Genomic DNA, 19529 nt, shown 5'->3' with positions numbered 1-19529 from the left:
TGACTGACAGGCTTTTTAAGGTTTGTTCCAAAAGGACATAGAAAGTGTTGAGAGATAAGTTTTAGGGGAAAGTTGGTTCTGGGATAAAGTTCGAGGTGCGTGTTTGGAGTCATGCCACACAAATGGCAGTCTTGTCTCTCTTGCCACACACAGACTAACCAGCATTTCCTGAAGACGGTGACAGAGCAGAGCACAGAGATGGAGGAGCTACACAGCCAGCTCAGGTAACTAAATACCTCAGAAATTCAAAATGGCTGCTGCCAGAGGTGTCACTTTGTGAATGTGCTCTTTAAAGTTACTTTTACCCATTTGACAACAATTCCCAACATCATTTGTGGACTTAACGTCACTTGGAAAGGTTTGTTTCATAATCAGTGACCTGTGTACCACAGGCTGCACCAGCAGAAGTAATGAAAACAAAAAAGTTTAGATGCAGCATGCGCAAGCAGTTGAATGAAAGAGTCTCACAGTGTTCAACTCATGGTTCAACTGGCATGAGAATAAAAGGGGAATGTGGATGATATTTTCTTTGTGAAAAAAGTCTGCTGTATATATTAATTATGGATAAACTTTAGAATCTACCTTTGGCGTGTGGTGTCCGAACAATAATGCTGCGATGATGTCTCCCCGTAGAAGGTCACTGACCCTCTGTCCTGCTGCTACAGTGCTACTTTGAACTGTTATGAGTCAAATGCACAAATATTGGATACTACAGGCGTTAAAGGAATTTTTTGTGAAGTAATTCTTCTGTTCCCGCTGAGAGTTATTAGAAGATTGATGCCACTCTTGTCTGTATGATAAATATGAAACTAAAGCTAGTGTATTTCCAAACCTGTTCCCTTTATTTTTGATAACCAAATAAGGTGACAATAAACTGAAGATAGCTACCAGGTTTCTATGTTGCTATATGCTTGAACTATTGTTTTCTCTCTGTCCCCCTGGTGTAGACAGGCCAAGGCTGAGTTGAGGACAGCCACAGCCAAAGTGGATGAGATGACCAAATTGCTGCAGAATGTCCAGGACCAGATGCAGAGACGGGTCAGAGAAGATGAAAAAAATGCACAGAATTAAAAATATGTTGTAGAAGACATTCACTGACATGTGCCCCTAAAAATAGATATGTGGGAACTGGAAATATAATTTATGACTCAGTGTACGAGTCAAGACTACAACCTAGCCTACGGTAATCTTCCCATTTAATGTACAGCTCTGATGGATCGGGTGGTTCTAAAAAGGCTGACATGCTACAGCAAACGTCAGGAATGTTGAAGTCATGCATACATGGTCATGATTACTGACGAGTTAGCACTTAGCATTAACAAATTAGAGTGCATTTTTCTTACACAAGGATTTAATAAATGAAAAAAAAAAACACAAAAATGAAACTGCTGTAACTGGAAATCATATTAGGTTATACTAGTGGTAAGCTATATAGTATACTATGACATTTTAATGCATATAGTAATATCATATAATTAATATATTAATATTACTCTGACAGTATACTATACTATATTAAATTAATATTGTAGTTTTCATTTAATGTTATAATATTATATTTACACTCATTTGTACAAGTTACTCCTCCAGGTTGTAGACAGAGCAAGGATGCCAGTATGTGCTCCTTCTAGCCAGCCACTCCCCGCGTTCTATTTTACTAAAGTTACTGGTATAAATATTGTTCAGTAATCTTGTTTACATAAAGTGTGGTGTGGGTTGTGAAGTGCTGGTGTATCATGTATCCGTCCCTGGTTCAAAAACTTCAAGTCCGCAAGCCGAGGTTTCTGATGAGTAATCAGTGTTTTTAAAAGCTGTGTGCTGTTGTGAGAGCAGGTTTCAATGTGTCAAATTAGCAAGTTGCTCTGAAACATTGGAAACAGCAGTTGATTCCATTTCTTCATTAAAATAACATAAATCAGATTTTGTGTTTTTTGGACTTTGGGCAATGCTTTGGGCTATAGTAGCCTACAACAAAATAATCAATCCTGTGTGTGTGTGTGTGTGTGTGTGTGTGTGTGTGTGTGTGTGTGTGTGTGTGTGTGTGTGTGTGTGTGTGTGTGTGTGTGTGTGTGTGTGTGTGTGTGTGTGTGTGTGTGTGTGTGTGTGTGTGTGTGTGTGTGTGTGTGTGTGTGTGTGTGTGTGTGTGTGTGTGTGTGTGTGTGTAGGAGGAAGATGTGGCAGAGGCTCAGGGCCGAGAGGATGCAGCAGACAGAAGGCTCCAACAGCTTCAGGCTGCCTTGAGCCAGCTAGAGGCCAGGTGAGTACATGTAATCCGATTTCACCCTTTTCTGGCCCTTTGAAGATTTTCAATTATCTATGAAATATATGTGGCATTGTGGAGATGTACATTCCAGACAAAGGATGAGTAGATGATACTGAATAAAATGTGTGAAATTTGGAGAATTTCAAGTTGCAGTGCAACTTGAATCTTTTTGGAAGTCATCAGAATCACAGCATCACGGAGCCAAGCAGCATATCCCCGTCTTTCCAGTTGCTGCTGGTACTCACTCCTTTTTCTCCATTGCTAGGCTAAAAGTTGCAACTCAGGAGGCAGAATCAGTTCGCAGAGAACAAACTATGTGGGAGAGAAAGGTGGGGGAGCTCCAGGCACGTTGCACCACCCTGGAAGAGGAGAAGTATGAGGCCCTGGCCAAAGTCCGAGAGAGTGTTCAGGTGGCCGAGGAGGCTGCATTGCAGAAGGACCAGGTGACAGTCTTTGTTCTCTGTCCCTTCCCCATCTTTTTCTCATTTTCACTGGCAGAGCCTTCCCCTAAATCTGCACTGCTCTGACAAGTATCCACATCCCTTCAGCACTTTAGAACTTTGCCCACTGAAATGTGTGAGTGTGTCTGTCTTTCCCCTCTCCCTTCAGGCCCTGTTAAGAGAGAAACAGAAGACAGAGGAGCTGGAGAAGACAAAGGAGGCCATCAAACAGTTGATCCAGGATGCTGCAGTCCGCACTAGAAAAGAGGTGTGGAGTTACTGAGTGGCTCTCTGAGCAAGACCTGCTGGGCTATTTTGACAGAAGTTGATACAGCACTGGAACTTCTTAAAAGAAAGTTAGCTGTCTGGAGTAGGAATAGCTTTAACATCTACAAAATATCTCAGAATCACAGCTTCAGCTATATACCGTCCAATTAATTTGCTCCATGTGTGACTAAAATCTGCTTTTAAGCTACCGTGTGTATCACATTACTTAAAAACACTGGATGATGTTAAGATATTTAGTGCCAACTCAAAATTCAAAGAATCTGTAGAATTTTTTACTTGTAATTAGCCTTACACAGAAGCGCAACCTCTCACTGTACTTGTGTATCAAGCCAAAAGCAAAGCGCTGGTCTTCCCCCCCCTGCCTAACCTCAGCCAAGGACATGGTGATTAATGCTCCAGTAATGGGTCTTCTTCATCAAGCCCTTCAACTGTTTAATCCTGTTAAAGAAGCCTAGTATGACTGCAGCGCTGGCTGTCAGCTCAGTATCTGCCTGGACGTCAACAAATGGAGGTATTTTAGAGAGTAACTGTTGATTTGTTAGACTTTCTGTAAAGTATGGACCTTGCCTTTGCCTTATTACCTTTCAGGTAATTTTCTCATAAGGACTCCTCTCATCTTCACTTAAAGTCATTTGGTGATGAGATAAGCATGTGTAATGAAGAATTAATCCCAAAACTCCTTATATTGGCCAGACCTCAGGCTTACCAAAGAACTTAAGTACCACTCAGACAGATATGCACGAGGGGTGGAGCCTCCCAAAATAGAGGTGTGTCTGCTATTCAGACTCAAGGTATCCTGTGGTGTTTCAACCACTAGTAGTGCTATGTAGCAGTGCTTTTAGGAGTAACTTTATTTATAAAAAAGAATGGGTTAGTTTTAAACGTGCCCTGTGGAGTTTGTGTGGTCAAAAAGGTTTAAGGAAGTTTTTATTTATTTATTTTTGCCTCTAAGAGTTGTTTTGTTGCTGAAGAGTGGTGATGACTTGATTCAGATTTGGACAAGCAAGACATACAGTACATTTCAGTGCCCAAAGATTTTTTTAATTTCCTTTCAGGGATCGAGGGGCACATGCAACAGCCTAAAAATAATGATTTTCACCTTTCATAAGTGCTTACTGTTTTCGGGGGCATGTGCCATTATTTTCATAGTGGACAGTAGAGAGGCGACAGGAAATGAGGTCTCTGGGCTGGAACTGAACTGGGGACGTTGAGATTACATGTTCAGCATTTTAAAATCCAAGGCCACCAGGATACCCCAAGCTAGTATCACATCTTATACATAAGGAAATTCAATTTGTTAAAATAAACCATTTTAGAAATGAAATACTAGAAATTAGCCAGTTTTATGAGGCATTCTGAGTGAGTCGTTATGTAGTGCTCAGGTTATCTGATTTGTCTGAAAGCTATTAGCCTCATTATTATTATTAGTGATTGTAATCCAGAATTATTTTTACTTAATAATTTTGTTATCTTGCATTCATTGGACCACAACAACAGCATATGACACTGTATCAACACAAAGATTATACAATACTGTAATAAGAATAATACAGAGATTTCTCACTCACATTGTAATATTTCTCTTATTTCTTCTTTAAAGACCTTTGCACATCTATTTTTCTGTTTCCTCAAACTGTCAAATAGACATATACAAATGCAAATCAAAATGATTATCATTGAGAATTCAAGTCAATAAATACATTACAAAGTTACAGCTAGATGTTTATTTGCATCTTGACCTTTGAGTTTTCTATTATATTCTCATACATTTTGCTGTACTATTTCAAATGCATGTATTGCTTTTTCACACATTAATACCATACTCGGTCTGCTTTTTCTAATGCCCAAAACCTTTTGTATTAAAAGCTTGACAAATTGGAAAACCTCATTTCTAAAAAAAAAAAAAGTGGTGTGGACAGGTTATTTCGGATGATTTTAATAATCTGAATGTGCTGCCTAAAAGTCAAAATGAGCACAGTCAAAGCAAATGTCTCACTATGGTAACTTTCCTCACACACTCAAACTCAACTGGATCCCTGTATTCATTACCCATTCTGAAACTGTGTGACTTTATCTTAACAGGTGGATAATGTGCGCAAGCAGTGCAATGCTCAAATCCACCGTATGGCCGAGGAGCTGTCTGCACTGCAGCTGGTAAGAACCCGGCCCGTTAAGGACACATTCTTTTCAACATTACACTGAATCTTTTTTTCCAGTCTCTACCTCTTGATTCATTCCTTTTGTTCATTCGGACTCTCCTTATTCATTCTATCCACCTCTCGCCAGGAGTGTGCAGATAAAGAGTCTCAGATTGAAAGGTCCCTGCGAGAGAGGAAAGCTGTAGAGGAGGAGCTGGAGAAGGTATCAGTGAAACCACAAGAGAGAAGCTGCTGAAGCTAGCCCCAGAGTTCTGACAGAGTTTGATTACATGGTTTAATAATTGAGCTCAGGCAATGCTAATGATTGTTTTAATGCTGCTTTTAATTTTTAATTTTTTTTTTTAGGTGTATAAGGAGGGAAGGGCAGAGCCAGAGTTCAGGAAAATTGATGCCCTTCACCAGAGGTGTCTTGATGCAGAGAGGATGAAGGAAGACATGAGTCTCACTCTGCAAAGCACCCAGAACAAATTGAAAAAGATGGAGATGGAGTAAGTGTGACTTGGCATTGTAGGTTTAGTCTTCCAGTTTGAACTCAACACATTATAGGCAGGAAGTTAAGCTCTCCGCCTTTGCTCCATTCGTTCTCACATCCTGGAGCACTCGTACCCACGTGGCTCCATCTGCTGCCATAATGTAAGTTGCATAAAAAATAACATTTTGTCCTCTTCTACGTCTCTCACCCCTTCCTTTCTTTATTCATCCGTCTGTCTGTAGCTACAGCGAGGAGCTGTCACGGTGCCAGGAGGAAGTGCGGCGGCTGCAGGGCTCTCTGGCTGCAGCCCGGGACGACTGTGTCAGCGTCAGCGAGGAGCGGCTCCAGCTGCAACAGGAGAACTTGCAGCTCTGCAGGGAGATGGATGAGCTGCGCAAGGCCAGCCTGCTGGTCCAAAAGAAGGCCAAACAACAGGTAGCTTAATGATGGAAAAGGAAGGAAATGGCAGGTGCTCTGAACTGTTATAAACCCAAAGTATTGGCCAAATATATATTTTTTTAAATTACAATTCATCCAAGGTGGAACATGAACATGACCAGCACATGTGGGTACTTCACAAAATGTTATGCCCGCACCTCTTTGTCGGGAAGAGAAAACCGAATATTTGATAGATGACAATGCAATTTACAATTTTGACAAGTTTGTATGCGTTCATTTCAACAAACCTTTATTTTATAGACATGTCTTTACAATTATTTTGCTATCTTGCCTGAATCTTAGCTTTCCCGATAACTTAATGAATTAAGGTTGATCAGTCAGCCCCTTTAGTCTTACCACATCCATGTGGATCGATGACCCAACACAGTGGCCAGACATTGCTTATCCGGAAATCAGTACATATCTGATGGAATCACCAGGTAGAATTAGGCTACATTTTGTCAGTAAATAACCAACCTGTTAATAGTCAACTTTTTGATCTAGCCCTTTCATGCATGAATTATGACAGCCTCTGTCAGTATTTTTTTTCCTATGTGTTTTTATTGCTTTTTAGGCATGAAAAATAAAATTAGAAACAACACCCATTTTTCTAGGAGTTTTGCACTGAGGTGGACAGCATGCACCTAAAGTTTTAACTGAAATATTTATTTAACAAACCAATTAATAAAATTATATAGTATGTTATTAGTATTTTTAATGCTGTTAAACTAATGTGGTCACATATTTTAACATATTCTAATACAGTTTAATGCAATGCAAAAACGTTGAACTTCACTTCTGACTCCTCAGCCTCTCTTTCTCAGCATCCTCAGCTCCATTATCAATGCTACTAGCATTTGGGGATCCTCCTATTTCTGGCAGCCATTCATCATCAAGACCACTACTGTTTTCCTTACTTGATTCTGATGGAATTTGCTCCACTGTCCTGAATGCCTTTCTATTATTTGCTGCAAGACACTAAATGTTACTCACATAATGAAACTAATCTGCATAAAATATTGTTTTTTGTTAAAAAAAACTTCAAGTTTTACATTCTAATAACATAAATCCATAGATTTACATCCAGAAATGTTAGTGCACATGAAGTATTTTAAAGAAAAACAAAGTCTCAGTAATAGTTAAATGTAGTTGAAATATAGCCAGCGATGTATAATGTCCAATTTAGTGGACAGATGATTAATGGTAATTTCTTCCAATGAAAACAATACTTGGAAAATTTAACAATTGTACTACTCCTTAGTTGTTACTAGATGTTACCAAATTTTATTTACCTGCAGGGGTCTCCTATAATTGAAGGAATGGCAAGATTTACCTGAGCTGCTCAGCGTTTCCGATCGTCTGTCGGCCATCTTGTTTTTGACGAATTTAATTTGCACTTACAACGGCTTACCAGATAGTGGCAGTGTATGGCTGATGTGCAACTAGACTATCAGAACCTCTGATCATTCAAGTAAATGGCTTTTGAATAGCGGCCCCCTGTAGTGACCACTATGCGTGAAAGGGCTAGACTAGACTGAGATTTAGTTGAAGTAGACAGACGTGTTTACTGATGCTACTAAACTGTATGACTGTACTGCAGCAGCCTGGAAATGGTCAAATTCGAAAGAAGGAACATAGCTGCTGTCATTTAAAGTATCCCAAATGAGTAACCGGAAAAAGATGTATTAGTAACCCGAGCTTTCAAACTGCGATTTGAGGCACAAGATAGTTAGACCAACCATACCTGACAAATTGCCACATTTTTCAAAACTCCAATCCCTCAGTTTGTAATCCTGCCTCTGTTGTATAAGTTTACTGTCTCTGGGACCAAGCTGAGCGACATTGTCCTGAAATCTCCCTCTAAAGCCAATGATGATATTGTGCAACTGTGTTTTCAAGCTCAGTAGTACTAACGAGGAAACGAATGTGTAAAATCAGTGTACTGCCCTTTTAAGAAGAGTGGGAGAAAGAAGATGAAAGCAGTAGAGAAAGAAATGTGTTTGTTCAGCCTGCTGATCTGAAGTGTTTGCCAAACAACCATTTGGGTTAACAGTTGGAAAGCTATTACTGAAAGAAATATTTAAAAACTTGCAAAGAAGGTGATGTGATCATTGGCAGAAGTTAAAAACAGGCACACAATTCATGCGTACATAAAGTGATAATATTATTGAAATGATAACATGAAAAGCATTCTTTCTAATTTGTTCTGACAAGGCGGGGCATGTAAATCTTCTTCCTCTGTTTAAATGACTTGTGGACCAGCAAGGGGACCTTATGCACCCAACCTTCACTCTGCTGCCCTCCTCCCAGGTGTCACAGATGGAGCAGGAGTACAGCCTGAAGGAGCAGGGACTCGACGCACGGGTGCGCGAGCTGGAGGAAAGCAGCCGAAGCTCTAGCGCTGATCTGACGCGTCTCCTTACAGCGCAGCAGAAAAGTACCCAGCGCTGGAAAGAAGAGGCCAAGAACCTGGTTCAGGCCTTCGAGACTAAAATCACAGTCCTCAAGTAAGAATTTAGATTTAACACTGCCAAAGAAAGGAAAGAAGGATTCAAAATATAAACTGAAAAATGTGGTTCAGGACCAAAAGGTCGCCAGTTTAAATCCTTAAAATGATAGGGAAAACAATAGTCTACTCAAACAACATCTGTCAGTATGACCGGGTTTTTTCCTTGTGTTGATAAATGTGAATCAATGTGGTGCTCAAAAAGAGCAAGAAGACTGTGCAAACACTTTCTGTACCTGATAGACTGCTAAAACAACACTGTTCTGATTCAGTTTAAAATCAGATGAAATACATTAATTAAAATTTATACAGTACTCTTTTATGTGCAATACACGTTTTACGTTTTTATGAAATAAGAAACTACCAAAGGACTGTTTTTTGTTGTATCAGTTTTATCACAAACACTGGATCAAAGACTAAGCAAAAGTTAAGGTGCAGTACCAAAGATAACAGTTGAAACAAAAATTGACTTACCACTTGAAGGTGTTTTGCCCTCAGCGACAGCTGTGCTACGCTGAGATGTGTTGGAAATATTGAAACACTTGAAAATAAAGCTTTATAAATGTTTTGTCCCTGTGAGAAGCAGCTTAGCTCTTTTTTTTAAAATGTCTGTTTCAGGGCAGAGCTGAATCGACAGAAGCAGCGTTCACACGAACTAGAGATTCAACTTGAAACTGACCATAATACCATTGCAGAGGTTTGTGTAACATGCGCACACACAAACACACACACACAACCCTGCAGCTTGATTTCCAGTATGAGCAGAGGAGATGAAACAGTGAGCAGTTCTTAGAAAGTTATGGTCTTATAAGAGGAAATGTAACATGTTTGTCCTGCGCTGTACGACCCTGTCTTTTACCTGAAGGGAGGGGCTGCCATCTCCTGTTCAGTTGTTGTTAGTCTCTGCAAATGTCAGACTTCCTTTGTGACAGTGTGCTAAGACAAGCAGCTACAAAAAGGCAAGAAGCAGGAATTTCTGCAATTTATAAATTCAAAACCCGCATCTACTAACAACAGTCATAAAAAAGTATGTACAGTCCCTTCCAGAAGTATTGGAACGGTAAGGCAAATGCCTTTTGTTTTTGTTGTTCACTGAAAACATTTGGATTTAAGATCAAAAAATGAGTATGAGACAAGTTCAGAATTTCAGCTTTTATTTCCTGGTATTCACATCTAGATGTGTTAAACAACTCAGGACATATCACCCTTTGTATTAAACCACAGCATTCTTAGGTGAGCAAAAGTTAAGGAACAAATAATCTTAAAGTGAATAACATTTAATATTTGGTGGCAAAACCCTTGCTTGAAATAACTGCCTCAAGCTTGCGACCCATCGACATCACCAAACTGTTGCATTCTTCATTTGTAATGCTATTCCAGGCTTTTACCGCAGCTTCTTTCACTTCTTGTTTGTTTCGGGGTGTTTCTCCCTTCAGTCTCCTCTTAAGGAGGTGAAATGCATGCTCTATTGGGTTAAGGTCAGCTGATTGACTTGGCCAGTCTAAAATCTTCCACTTTTTCCCCTGATGAAGTCCTTTGTTTTGTTGGCAGTGTGCTTTGGGTCATTGTCCTGCTGCATGATAAACTTCCTCCCGATTAGTTTCAATGCATTTCTCTGTAAATTGACAGACAAAATGTTTCTGTCCACTTCTGAATTCATTCTGCTGCTCCCATCATCAGTTACATCGTCAATAAATATTAATGAGCCTGTTCCAGAAGCAGCCATGCATGCCAAAGCCATGACATCACCTCCACCATGCTTCACAGATGAGCTTGTATGCTTTGGATCATGAGCAGTTCCTTTCTTTCTCCACACTTTGGCCTTTCCATCACTTTGGTAGAGATTAATCTTGGTCTCATCAGTCCATAAGATTGTGTTCTGGCTCATCTCTGTACAAATTTCAATCTGGCCTTCCAATTCTTCCTGCTGATGAGTGGTTTGCATCTTGTGGTGTGGCCTCTATATTTCTGCTCTCTGAGTCTTCTTCGAACTGTGGATTGTGATACCTTCACCCCTGCACTGTGGAGGTCATTGCTGATGTCTGTCAAGTGTTTCTTTTAACTGTGAGGTGTCCACACTTGAAAAGGACCAGACTTCGGATTTCACTCAGAATAATTTATTTGAATAATTGAACAGGAGTTGAACAGTATAGGTGAAAAACCTTTAAACACAGAAATAAAAAGCATTTTGAATAAACAGGTATTTCCACAGTAAACACAAGTCAAGGTAAATATTTCAAAAACGGTAAGTATATTTAAATTCAATATTATTCTTCACATTTCACCAAACTAATTATGCATTTTAATTAATCTTTAACAAAACAATTTTGGCTTACTATTTAAGCATTCTTTTACACAAATTAGGTAGAAAACCCACACATTTTAACCATATATATCCATGCATTTGAACATAGTTTCTCCCTCTCTTCAACCATGCAGCGACAACTTTAACACACCCATATTAACACCTAAACAGAAAAGATTTAAACAACATTCAAGTGAGCTTACCGATAGCCCGTCAAAATCAAAAGTCTCATTCCCCGCAGTGGATGTGTGCTGCTCATTCCGTCGTGTCAGTCCCTTTCCACCAGCCAAATGACTGCGTTATATGCTCCCGCTGATTGAAGTGTGTGCGAGCTTCTGATTGCTCAATCTAATTCACCTGGTCGAGGGTGCGCCAGGGCGCGCACGCACGGTCACACGCGGCTGCCGATGCAGAGCGGGGCGGCACGCAGGTGAGACGGCATGCAGGAGGAGGCGGGCACACGGGAGACAGGCGCACCTCTGCCAGATCAGCGCGACACCTCCCACTCGATCTTTACGTGGCGGCGCCCGGAAAGATCGTACTCTCAGGTGGGCTGGTCTCTGACTTGATCCTCCCATGGTATGAGGACCACAAGGCGCCGGACGTCCCGATGCAGTATGGTACTTGATCCAGGATCTGTGGCACCAGGTCTTGAGCTTCTCACAGAGATGCTGGAACTTGGGGAGACTCTCACATGAACATCTCGAACGACACCTCTGAAATCAGGATTTGCGCCGATGACTCTTGCAAGCCTGAACTGCCCTCTCAGTGCATTTTGGTCGCAGAGCCAAACTATGTCTCCAATGGTAACGTTCCTTTCAGCAGTATGCCACTTACTGCGAATGAACAGGTTCGGGCCAGCAAGTTGGCTCCAGGACTTCCAGAAGTTGTTTACTATCGTTTGTACTTCTTTGAGCCTCTTGAATGGGTAGGTGGTGTAGTCGACAGTTTTGAAGTCTCCACTTTGTGTAGCTCGACCAAGCAATAAGTTGTTCGGCGTGATGTACTGGATGCGCTCTTCTCGGCTTTGGACTCTGGCGTCAATGGGTCTCTCATTGGCAAGATTAGCAGCTAGCTGGAGCACTGTCAGGAACTCACTGAAGGTAAGACCTTCTACATTGCCAAGGCTTTGGAGGGCCCTCTTGGTGACTCTGACAGCAGCTTCGGCGGCTCCGTTTCGGTGAGGTGAATCGGCTGGGAGGATTTTCCACATCCAGGTCGTCTCATTTTTGGCAGCATACTCTTCAAGTGACTCTTTGCTCTGTTGATTCAGGTAAGTGTACATCTCTTCTAGGACAGGTCTCGCTCCGACAAAGTTCGTACCAGGATCAGACCAGATTTTACGGGGATGGCCTCGGACAGCGGTGAATCTCTGGTAGGTAAGCAGGAAGCTCTCTGTTGATAGTGTGTTTGCCAGCTCGACATGAATGGCTCGGCTGGACATACAGCAAAACACGACGCCCCATACTTTCATGGTCACTCTCTTTTTGACATCATCCTTCACATGGTAAGGTCCAAACAGGTCAACGGACGTAAACTCGAATGGTGCAGCAGGACTAGACCTCTCATCAGGTAAGTTTCCCATTATTTGCTTGCAGGTTCTTGCTTTTGCTTTCTTGCAGACGATACACTTGTCAACGACTTTTTGGGCAATGACCCTTCCTCTGATGACCCACGCCTTTATCCTCATCCGCAGCAGGGTTCCCGCCACACCTTCATGTCCCTTACTGTGTGCTTCTCTGGCTAGCAGGGTAGATAACCAGGCTTGGAAAGGTAGGAGGGGAACAGCTCTGCGGTCTTCTTTGAAGGTCTGGATTCTCCCACCACAAACTAGAAGTCCACTTGTTTGGTCTCTGTAGACGACTAATCTGTCTGTTGTGGTGCCTGGGAAGTTGACGCCCTCTTGTGCTGCTAGGCAAAGGTCTCGAAACACGTCCCGTCTCTCTCTGACTGTAAGGATACCCGAGGATGGTACTGCCTCCCACTTTTCTTGGTCTCTGGTTTCGGCACTTAAGAACTTTTTAGCTGCTCTCCAGATCCAAGCCACAGTCCCAATCAGCCTTCTCAGGTTGCTGAAGCGCTTTCCATCGACTAGATGCCGGACTGCTGCTCCTGCTGGTGGTCTTTCATATTCTAGCTGGGCTGGATTTTGTGCCGTTTTCAGGCGACATCTGGAGAGTAGTGCTACAAATGTTTTTTTCTGGATCCTTGTGACTTTGTCCCGAGCTTGGGCTGCGACGTCTCTGGCGGATTTCTTTGGCCACTCATCGTCAGGAAGTTGGAGGAACTTTGGACCCGACTGCCACTCGGAGTCCTCAGTTAGGGCATCTGGACTGGCCCCTCTAGTGATGATATCTGCGATGTTTGCTGGCCCTGGAATCCACCACCAGTCTTGGACGTCGGTACTGCTCTGGATCTCACCAACGCGATTTGCGAAGAAAGTCTGGTAGCCATAACTCTCACGCTGTATTGCACCCAGGACTGTTTGACTGTCGACAAGATGATACCATTTCTTGACCTGGAGTCGGCAGTGTCTCTGGAAGTAGGTCTTGAGGCGGGCTGCGAAGACTGCTCCGCATATCTCAGCTTTTACAGGATCCCCTTTGTGGTCAAGGGGGTCAGCTTGGATTTGGATTCGACCAGTCTCACAACGACACCACGGCTGCAACTCCAGCGAAGATACATCACTGCGCCATATGCGTGTTGGCTGCCATCAGAGAATGTGATTGCACTGGGCTCTGCGCAGAGATCTGGTGGAGTCAGGGATCTGGTGAAACGAAGTTGGCTCAGGTCAGCATATTCTTCCAATAGCTTTATAGCGTCTTCTCTGAGACCTTCAGACAAAGCAGCATCCCACGAGTCTTCTAGCCAGTATTTTACCTTGGCTTCTTGAAAAGCTCTCCTGACCAAGATGGCACCCTTTTGTTTGACAGGAGTCACAAGGCCGAGTGGGTCATACAGGCTAGAAACCTGGCTTAGCAGCTCTCGTCTGGTGAGTGGATCGGGTGTTTGATTTCTGACCTCCTGTCTGAGCAGGTTTTGACCAAGGCGCATCTTTCTCCTTTTCTTTGAGAAGTTAACTGCAACCATGACATGGAGTTTGTCGTCACTGATGGTGTAACCAAGGCCAAGGGCTTTGTTGTCGTCTTTTGTCAGCTGGTTTGGTAGGATCATAGTCTTTGGTATCTCATCCTTGGGTTCTTTCCTCCCACCTTGAATGGAGTAAACCCAGGGCTTTATGTGGAATCCTCCAGCTTTCAGGATGTGTTTGATGTTGGCTGTGAGGCATTTCAGATGGTCAAGGTTGTTATGTGAAGTCAGGATGTCGTCGACGTATACATCTTCTCCCAGCACGCGTCTCTCTTCCTTGAAGTGACTGAATGAAGGTAAGTTCGCAGTTTCTCGCATGGCGACTTGGGCTATGCAACCGGCAGGTTTGTCTCCGATGTTGACTCTTGTTATGGCAAAATCTTCTATTTCGGCATCTTCACTGTCACGCCACAGGAATCTGTGCAGGTGGACCTCTCGATCTTCCAGCCAGACAGAGTTGTACATCTTCCGGATGTCTCCAAGGGCAGCGTAGACACCAGTTCGGAACCTCAATAAGACAGCTCGGATTGGGTTCAGGACATCAGGACCTTTGATGAGGATGTCGTTCAGACTGAGACCTCTGCACTTTTGGCTGCTGTTCCACACTAGTCTGACTGGGGTGGAGACTGAGTGTGGGTTTAGTGCAATGAGATGACTTATGTACCACACTGGCCCGGTCCAACTCTGCAGAATGTCTTTGGACAGCTTCATTGCGGCCCTGCGGTTCACCATCTCATGGATCTGTGCAGCGTAGGCCGCCTTCCACTCAGGTTCTTTTGATAGCCGCTTTTCAGTTCTGAGGAATGTTGCCTCTACTGCTTTCCTGTTGTTTGGCAGGGTTGCTGGATCTTCTGTCCACGGATACTTAGCATGCCAGTGTGGTTCGGTGCTGTGTACATCTCCAGTCGTGTATGTCAAACCATTTCTTATGATCTCCATCTCCCTTTCTTCTGCAAGAGTTATCTCCTTTCCCCCTGGCTGGCAGTTCCCGCAGCGACACCCTCCACATCTCGGCTGACAGGCGGCTCCGATGCTCTCCCACCTCCACCACTTCAGAAAGTCTTTGCTGCTGGTGGCTGTGTTAGACTGGGTCTCGGGGTGGTCGGGATACTGGCAGGAAATTGGGTCTGTCTTGAATTCGAGATATTTGACCGCTGAAGTTCTCATTGATCTGGCGAAGTGAGTCTTGGACGAATGGGCCATCAGGGTGACTTCCTCAAAGAGGTCTGGATGCATGCCCCCGACTGTCTTGCCTAGTGGACCCTCCCAGAGCACCAGGTCACCAATTGAACGGATTTTTTGGGGCACCAGCTGGCCTTCTTTGTGGCTGATCAGAAGCTGGATTTCTCTGGGTCTGATGAAGTCTTTGAGGGGAACATCAGGAAAGATTTTCTGCAGCTTGTCAGGTTGAACATGTCGGTGCACCTCTGCAATTTTGTCAAGTCCGTAGCAGATCAGTTGGTGAGACTTCAGAGTTCCTTTTGGAGTCCTGACTCTGATCTTGAGGAGGTAGCGCTTTGTAGCGACAGATACTTTCATCCCTCCGACGCCATGGACAACTAGTGCGACATCTTCACTGCGAAGGTTCAGCTTGCTTGCAGCTCTGTGGGTTATGTAATTTGTGTCAGACGCCAGGTCAATAAGTGTTCCGATTCTTTGCCCGTCATTGGCAGTGACGTTAAGGAGCATCAGGATCACAGGGTACTCGTGCAGACCAGTCTCCTCCAGAAGGCCTCTCTCTCCTCTCTCTGCTGCAGTGGAGTTGTATGCTCGAGATGCGATGTTGCAGAAAGCATTGCGACACTGCTGCGCTAGCTCAGGTGAAAGTTTGGAAAGAAACTCTTCCTGGGCCTCGGTGTAATTTTTCCCCTCAGCTCTCACCGGACCAAACTTGGGTCTTTGGGACAGCTGTCTGGGTAAGGGACAGAGAAGGTAGTGGTGTTGGTCTCTGCACTCTGGATTCCCACACAGGTAAGTAGTTTTTCTGCAGGGTTCATTGTGGATTTCGAGGCACCTCTTGCAGGCTCCGAGCTGTTGCACTGCGTCCCTCTTTTCCTGGAGCTTTGTGGTGGTTCTAAACCTCCTGCAGATGTAGAGCTTTCTTTTGTGTTTTGGATCTCCGCAGATGATGCAGCCTCCTAATTCACTGCTGGATTTAGTTGTCCTTGTTCGGGCATACTTTGTTTGAAACCTGGTCTTCTCCTTGGCAGGGTCGATGTCTCTCAGCTGTTCTAACTGCTCGTAGATAGACTCTTGGGATTGGAGGTATGCCAGTAGCTTGTCAAAGCGGTTCTGGTGGCTTACAGCATTTCTTGGGTCAGCAGCGTGGGTAAGCCAGTCTTTCTTCAGGGACTCTGGCAGCTTGCTCTCGATGGATTTTATTACTAGTGGGTTTTTTATGGCGTCTGCATTGCTTAGTTCATTTAAATCATAGAGGGCCTTTTCCACTGCTTGGATGAGCTCTACGATTCTTCTTGGGTGGTTACCACGAACAGGTGGGATAGCTTGTAGCTCCTCGACAATCTCAATAGCGATGGTGGCTTGGTTTCCGTAGCGGTTCTCTAGGACTCTGAAGATCTCGTCTGCTGAGGTGTAAGTAGAGAGCCGTAGATCCTTGGCCACTCTTTCGTCGAGGCTATCAAGTAGTTGAAATTTCTTCACCTCTTTGGATCCGGTTGGTTCACCTTGCTTCTGTAGAGCCTCCCATTCTTTCCTCCATCTGTAATACTCACACTGGCTGCCGGTAAACTTTGGTAAAGCTGTGGCTTTTAGCTTTATGGCTGCAACAGGGGCTGCGCTGTGGGCTGTGACAGGTACTCTGTTGCTGTCCTCTTTAATACTTGCTGCTCCAATCAGGGCGGCCTTCCTCGACACCAGCTTGGGAAGGAGGGTTTCGAGCTCCGTTAGCCGACGATTGAAATCTTGCTTCTCGGCTCGTGGAGCCCAGCGGTTCCAGGTCTGGTGCGCTTCTTTGGCTTTGTGCACCAGGCTCTCTAAATGGCGGAGCATAAAGTCATATGCCTCCAGGGGTGTGTCAGGCTGAGTGGAGGAGACGTTCTCGCACTCTGCCTCTGCAGCTTTTAGAGCAAGGGTCAGTTCTCTTTCACCACATGAGGCCCATAATGTCTCCTGGACAAGGTGCTTTACCTCTTTTAACTTCTGCTCACACTCTTTCTCCGTCTTCTCTATGTCAGCTCTCTGTTGGTCGCTTAACTCAGGTGCGCCCTCTGCTTCGGTTCCTTTGCCCTGTGCAATGTAAGCAGCCTCAAGCTCCTCATTTGCATCCATCACTTTAGCGCCCTCTACTGTGAGTCTTTTGAAGTTATCTTGCAGCTCCTCCACAGACATCTCCATGTGGGTCCTCGTTATATGGTTGGTGAGTCGGGAAAAAAGTCTCTTTACTGTAGTTCGCTCTGTTTTCAGCTCTTCGAGTGACTTGGACTCGGCCATGTTGCCTTTTTTGGCTGTTGGACTGACAGGTGAACGGCAGGTAGTTGATTTCCTCCAGGCCCCCAGGTGGAGTCTTCTCCCTCTTTGTGGTGGGCTCTTGTGGAGTCTTCACTTGTCACGGCCGGTTTCCTACCGTCAGGCCGGTTTTTCACTGTCAAGTGTTTCTTTTAACTGTGAGGTGTCCACACTTGAAAAGGACCAGACTTCGGATTTCACTCAGAATAATTTATTTGAATAATTGAACAGGAGTTGAACAGTATAGGTGAAAAACCTTTAAACACAGAAATAAAAAGCATTTTGAATAAACAGGTATTTCCACAGTAAACACAAGTCAAGGTAAATATTTCAAAAACGGTAAGTATATTTAAATTCAATATTATTCTTCACATTTCACCAAACTAATTATGCATTTTAATTAATCTTTAACAAAACAATTTTGGCTTACTATTTAAGCATTCTTTTACACAAATTAGGTAGAAAACCCACACATTTTAACCATATATCCATGCATTTGAACATAGTTTCTCCCTCTCTTCAACCATGCAGCGACAACTTTAACACACCCATATTAACACCTAAACAGAAAAGATTTAAACAACATTCAAGTGAGCTTACCGATAGCCCGTCAAAATCAAAAGTCTCATTCCCCGCAGTGGATGTGTGCTGCTCATTCCGTCGTGTCAGTCCCTTTCCACCAGCCAAATGACTGCGTTATATGCTCCCGCTGATTGAAGTGTGTGCGAGCTTCTGATTGCTCAATCTAATTCACCTGGTCGAGGGTGCGCCAGGGCGCGCACGCACGGTCACACGCGGCTGCCGATGCAGAGCGGGGCGGCACGCAGGTGAGACGGCATGCAGGAGGAGGCGGGCACACGGGAGACAGGCGCACCTCTGCCAGATCAGCGCGACAATGTCACTTACTGTTTTGGGGGTTTTCTACACAGCTCTGACGTGTCATCAACTACTGTTGTTTTCCTTGGCCGACCTGTTGGACGTCTGTTGCTCAGTACACCAGTAGTTTCTTTCTTTTTCAGGACATCCCAAATTGTTGTGCTTACTATGCCCAGTGTTTGTCTAATGGCTCTGGTCAATTTTCCTTCTTTTCTCAGCTTGACAGTGGCTTGCTTTTTTCCCCATAGACAGCTCTCTGGTCTTCATGTTGGTTTATCCTCTTTAACAGGAAATGCAATCTTTATAGGTTTGAACCAAGGATGAAAACTTAGACTAGTCATGCAGAGCTATTTAATTTTTGTACAGTCAACCTAAAAGGCAACACCTGGGCAACAAGAAACATCTGTCGGTCACATGTTCCAATATTTTGCTCACTTTAAAAATGGGTGGGTTCAAACAAATGGTGGTATGTCCTGAGTTGTTTAACACATCTAGATGTGAATACCCCGAAATGAGAGCAGAAATTCGGACCTCTTGTCTCATAATCATCTTTTGATCTTAAACCCAAATGTCTTCAGTGAACAACAAAAACAAAGGAATTTGCCTTACCGTTCCAATACTTTTGGAGGGGACTGTATGTGGTAACCCAGCAGTTATCTCATGCGTAGTGATTACTGTGCCATATGTTCCTTGGTAGCTTTTGTGTTTGACTCCTAATTGGTGTGTTTGTGCAGTATGAGAGGCAGCTAGCAGAGTATCAAGAGAAGACGAGTCGTCTCCAGAGACGACTGACACAAGCTGAACAAAGGACAATTACTGCTACACAACAAGTATGGGTAACTATGTCCCTACTGTACAAGATGTATGTTTCCTGTTCTCTTGTTATTACTTACATTATTTATCTGTTTGTTTTTTGACAGCTGAGTATGTTGGCGTCGCAGCGAAGGAAAACCGCCATGGTTGATCTAGAGACTGTATAACGCCGACTGTCACTGTGCTCAATGTAGTCATGTGTGTTTAGAACATGTTGCTCTTTTTGTTTAAATATCATTATTTTGGCCAAAGGCATAAGACAGCAATGGTGTTGTCAGTGCTCTGGTGATTAAATGGGAACATGTTCAAAGTGGATACACTTATGTTGTACCAAAGGTTTTGTGGCGAATTGTATTCATAAGGATGGAATAATGTATTTTGTGTGGTATGTAAAATAAACACCTTCAGAATACA

The 19529-nt window shown here is 43.6% G+C and overlaps 1 protein-coding gene across 2 annotated transcripts in view; it reads left to right on the top strand.

The window, feature by feature from the left end:
* sclt1 (sodium channel and clathrin linker 1) overlaps positions 1 to 19529 on the top strand; it is a 25088-nt gene extending 5559 nt beyond the window's left edge. For both annotated transcript variants that reach the window (XM_038714331.1, XM_038714330.1), the window contains exons 10-22: positions 154 to 224; positions 948 to 1038; positions 2166 to 2257; positions 2529 to 2706; positions 2873 to 2971; positions 5074 to 5145; positions 5278 to 5352; positions 5496 to 5638; positions 5865 to 6057; positions 8371 to 8567; positions 9185 to 9263; positions 19037 to 19132; positions 19223 to 19529. In XM_038714331.1, the coding sequence (XP_038570259.1) occupies positions 154 to 224; positions 948 to 1038; positions 2166 to 2257; positions 2529 to 2706; positions 2873 to 2971; positions 5074 to 5145; positions 5278 to 5352; positions 5496 to 5638; positions 5865 to 6057; positions 8371 to 8567; positions 9185 to 9263; positions 19037 to 19132; positions 19223 to 19282 (1446 nt within the window). In that variant the 3' untranslated portion in view covers positions 19283 to 19529. The remainder of the gene's footprint in view (positions 1 to 153; positions 225 to 947; positions 1039 to 2165; positions 2258 to 2528; positions 2707 to 2872; positions 2972 to 5073; positions 5146 to 5277; positions 5353 to 5495; positions 5639 to 5864; positions 6058 to 8370; positions 8568 to 9184; positions 9264 to 19036; positions 19133 to 19222) is intronic.

Source organism: Micropterus salmoides, unplaced genomic scaffold, assembly GCF_014851395.1.
Source record: "Micropterus salmoides isolate LMB-PRFRI ecotype aquatic unplaced genomic scaffold, ASM1485139v1 Ms_hic_scaffold_12, whole genome shotgun sequence".
Classification (NCBI taxonomy): Eukaryota; Metazoa; Chordata; class Actinopteri; order Centrarchiformes; family Centrarchidae; genus Micropterus; species Micropterus salmoides.
The sequence above is the reverse complement of the archived record's forward strand: the minus strand, read 5'-3'. Positions and strand labels throughout refer to the sequence as shown.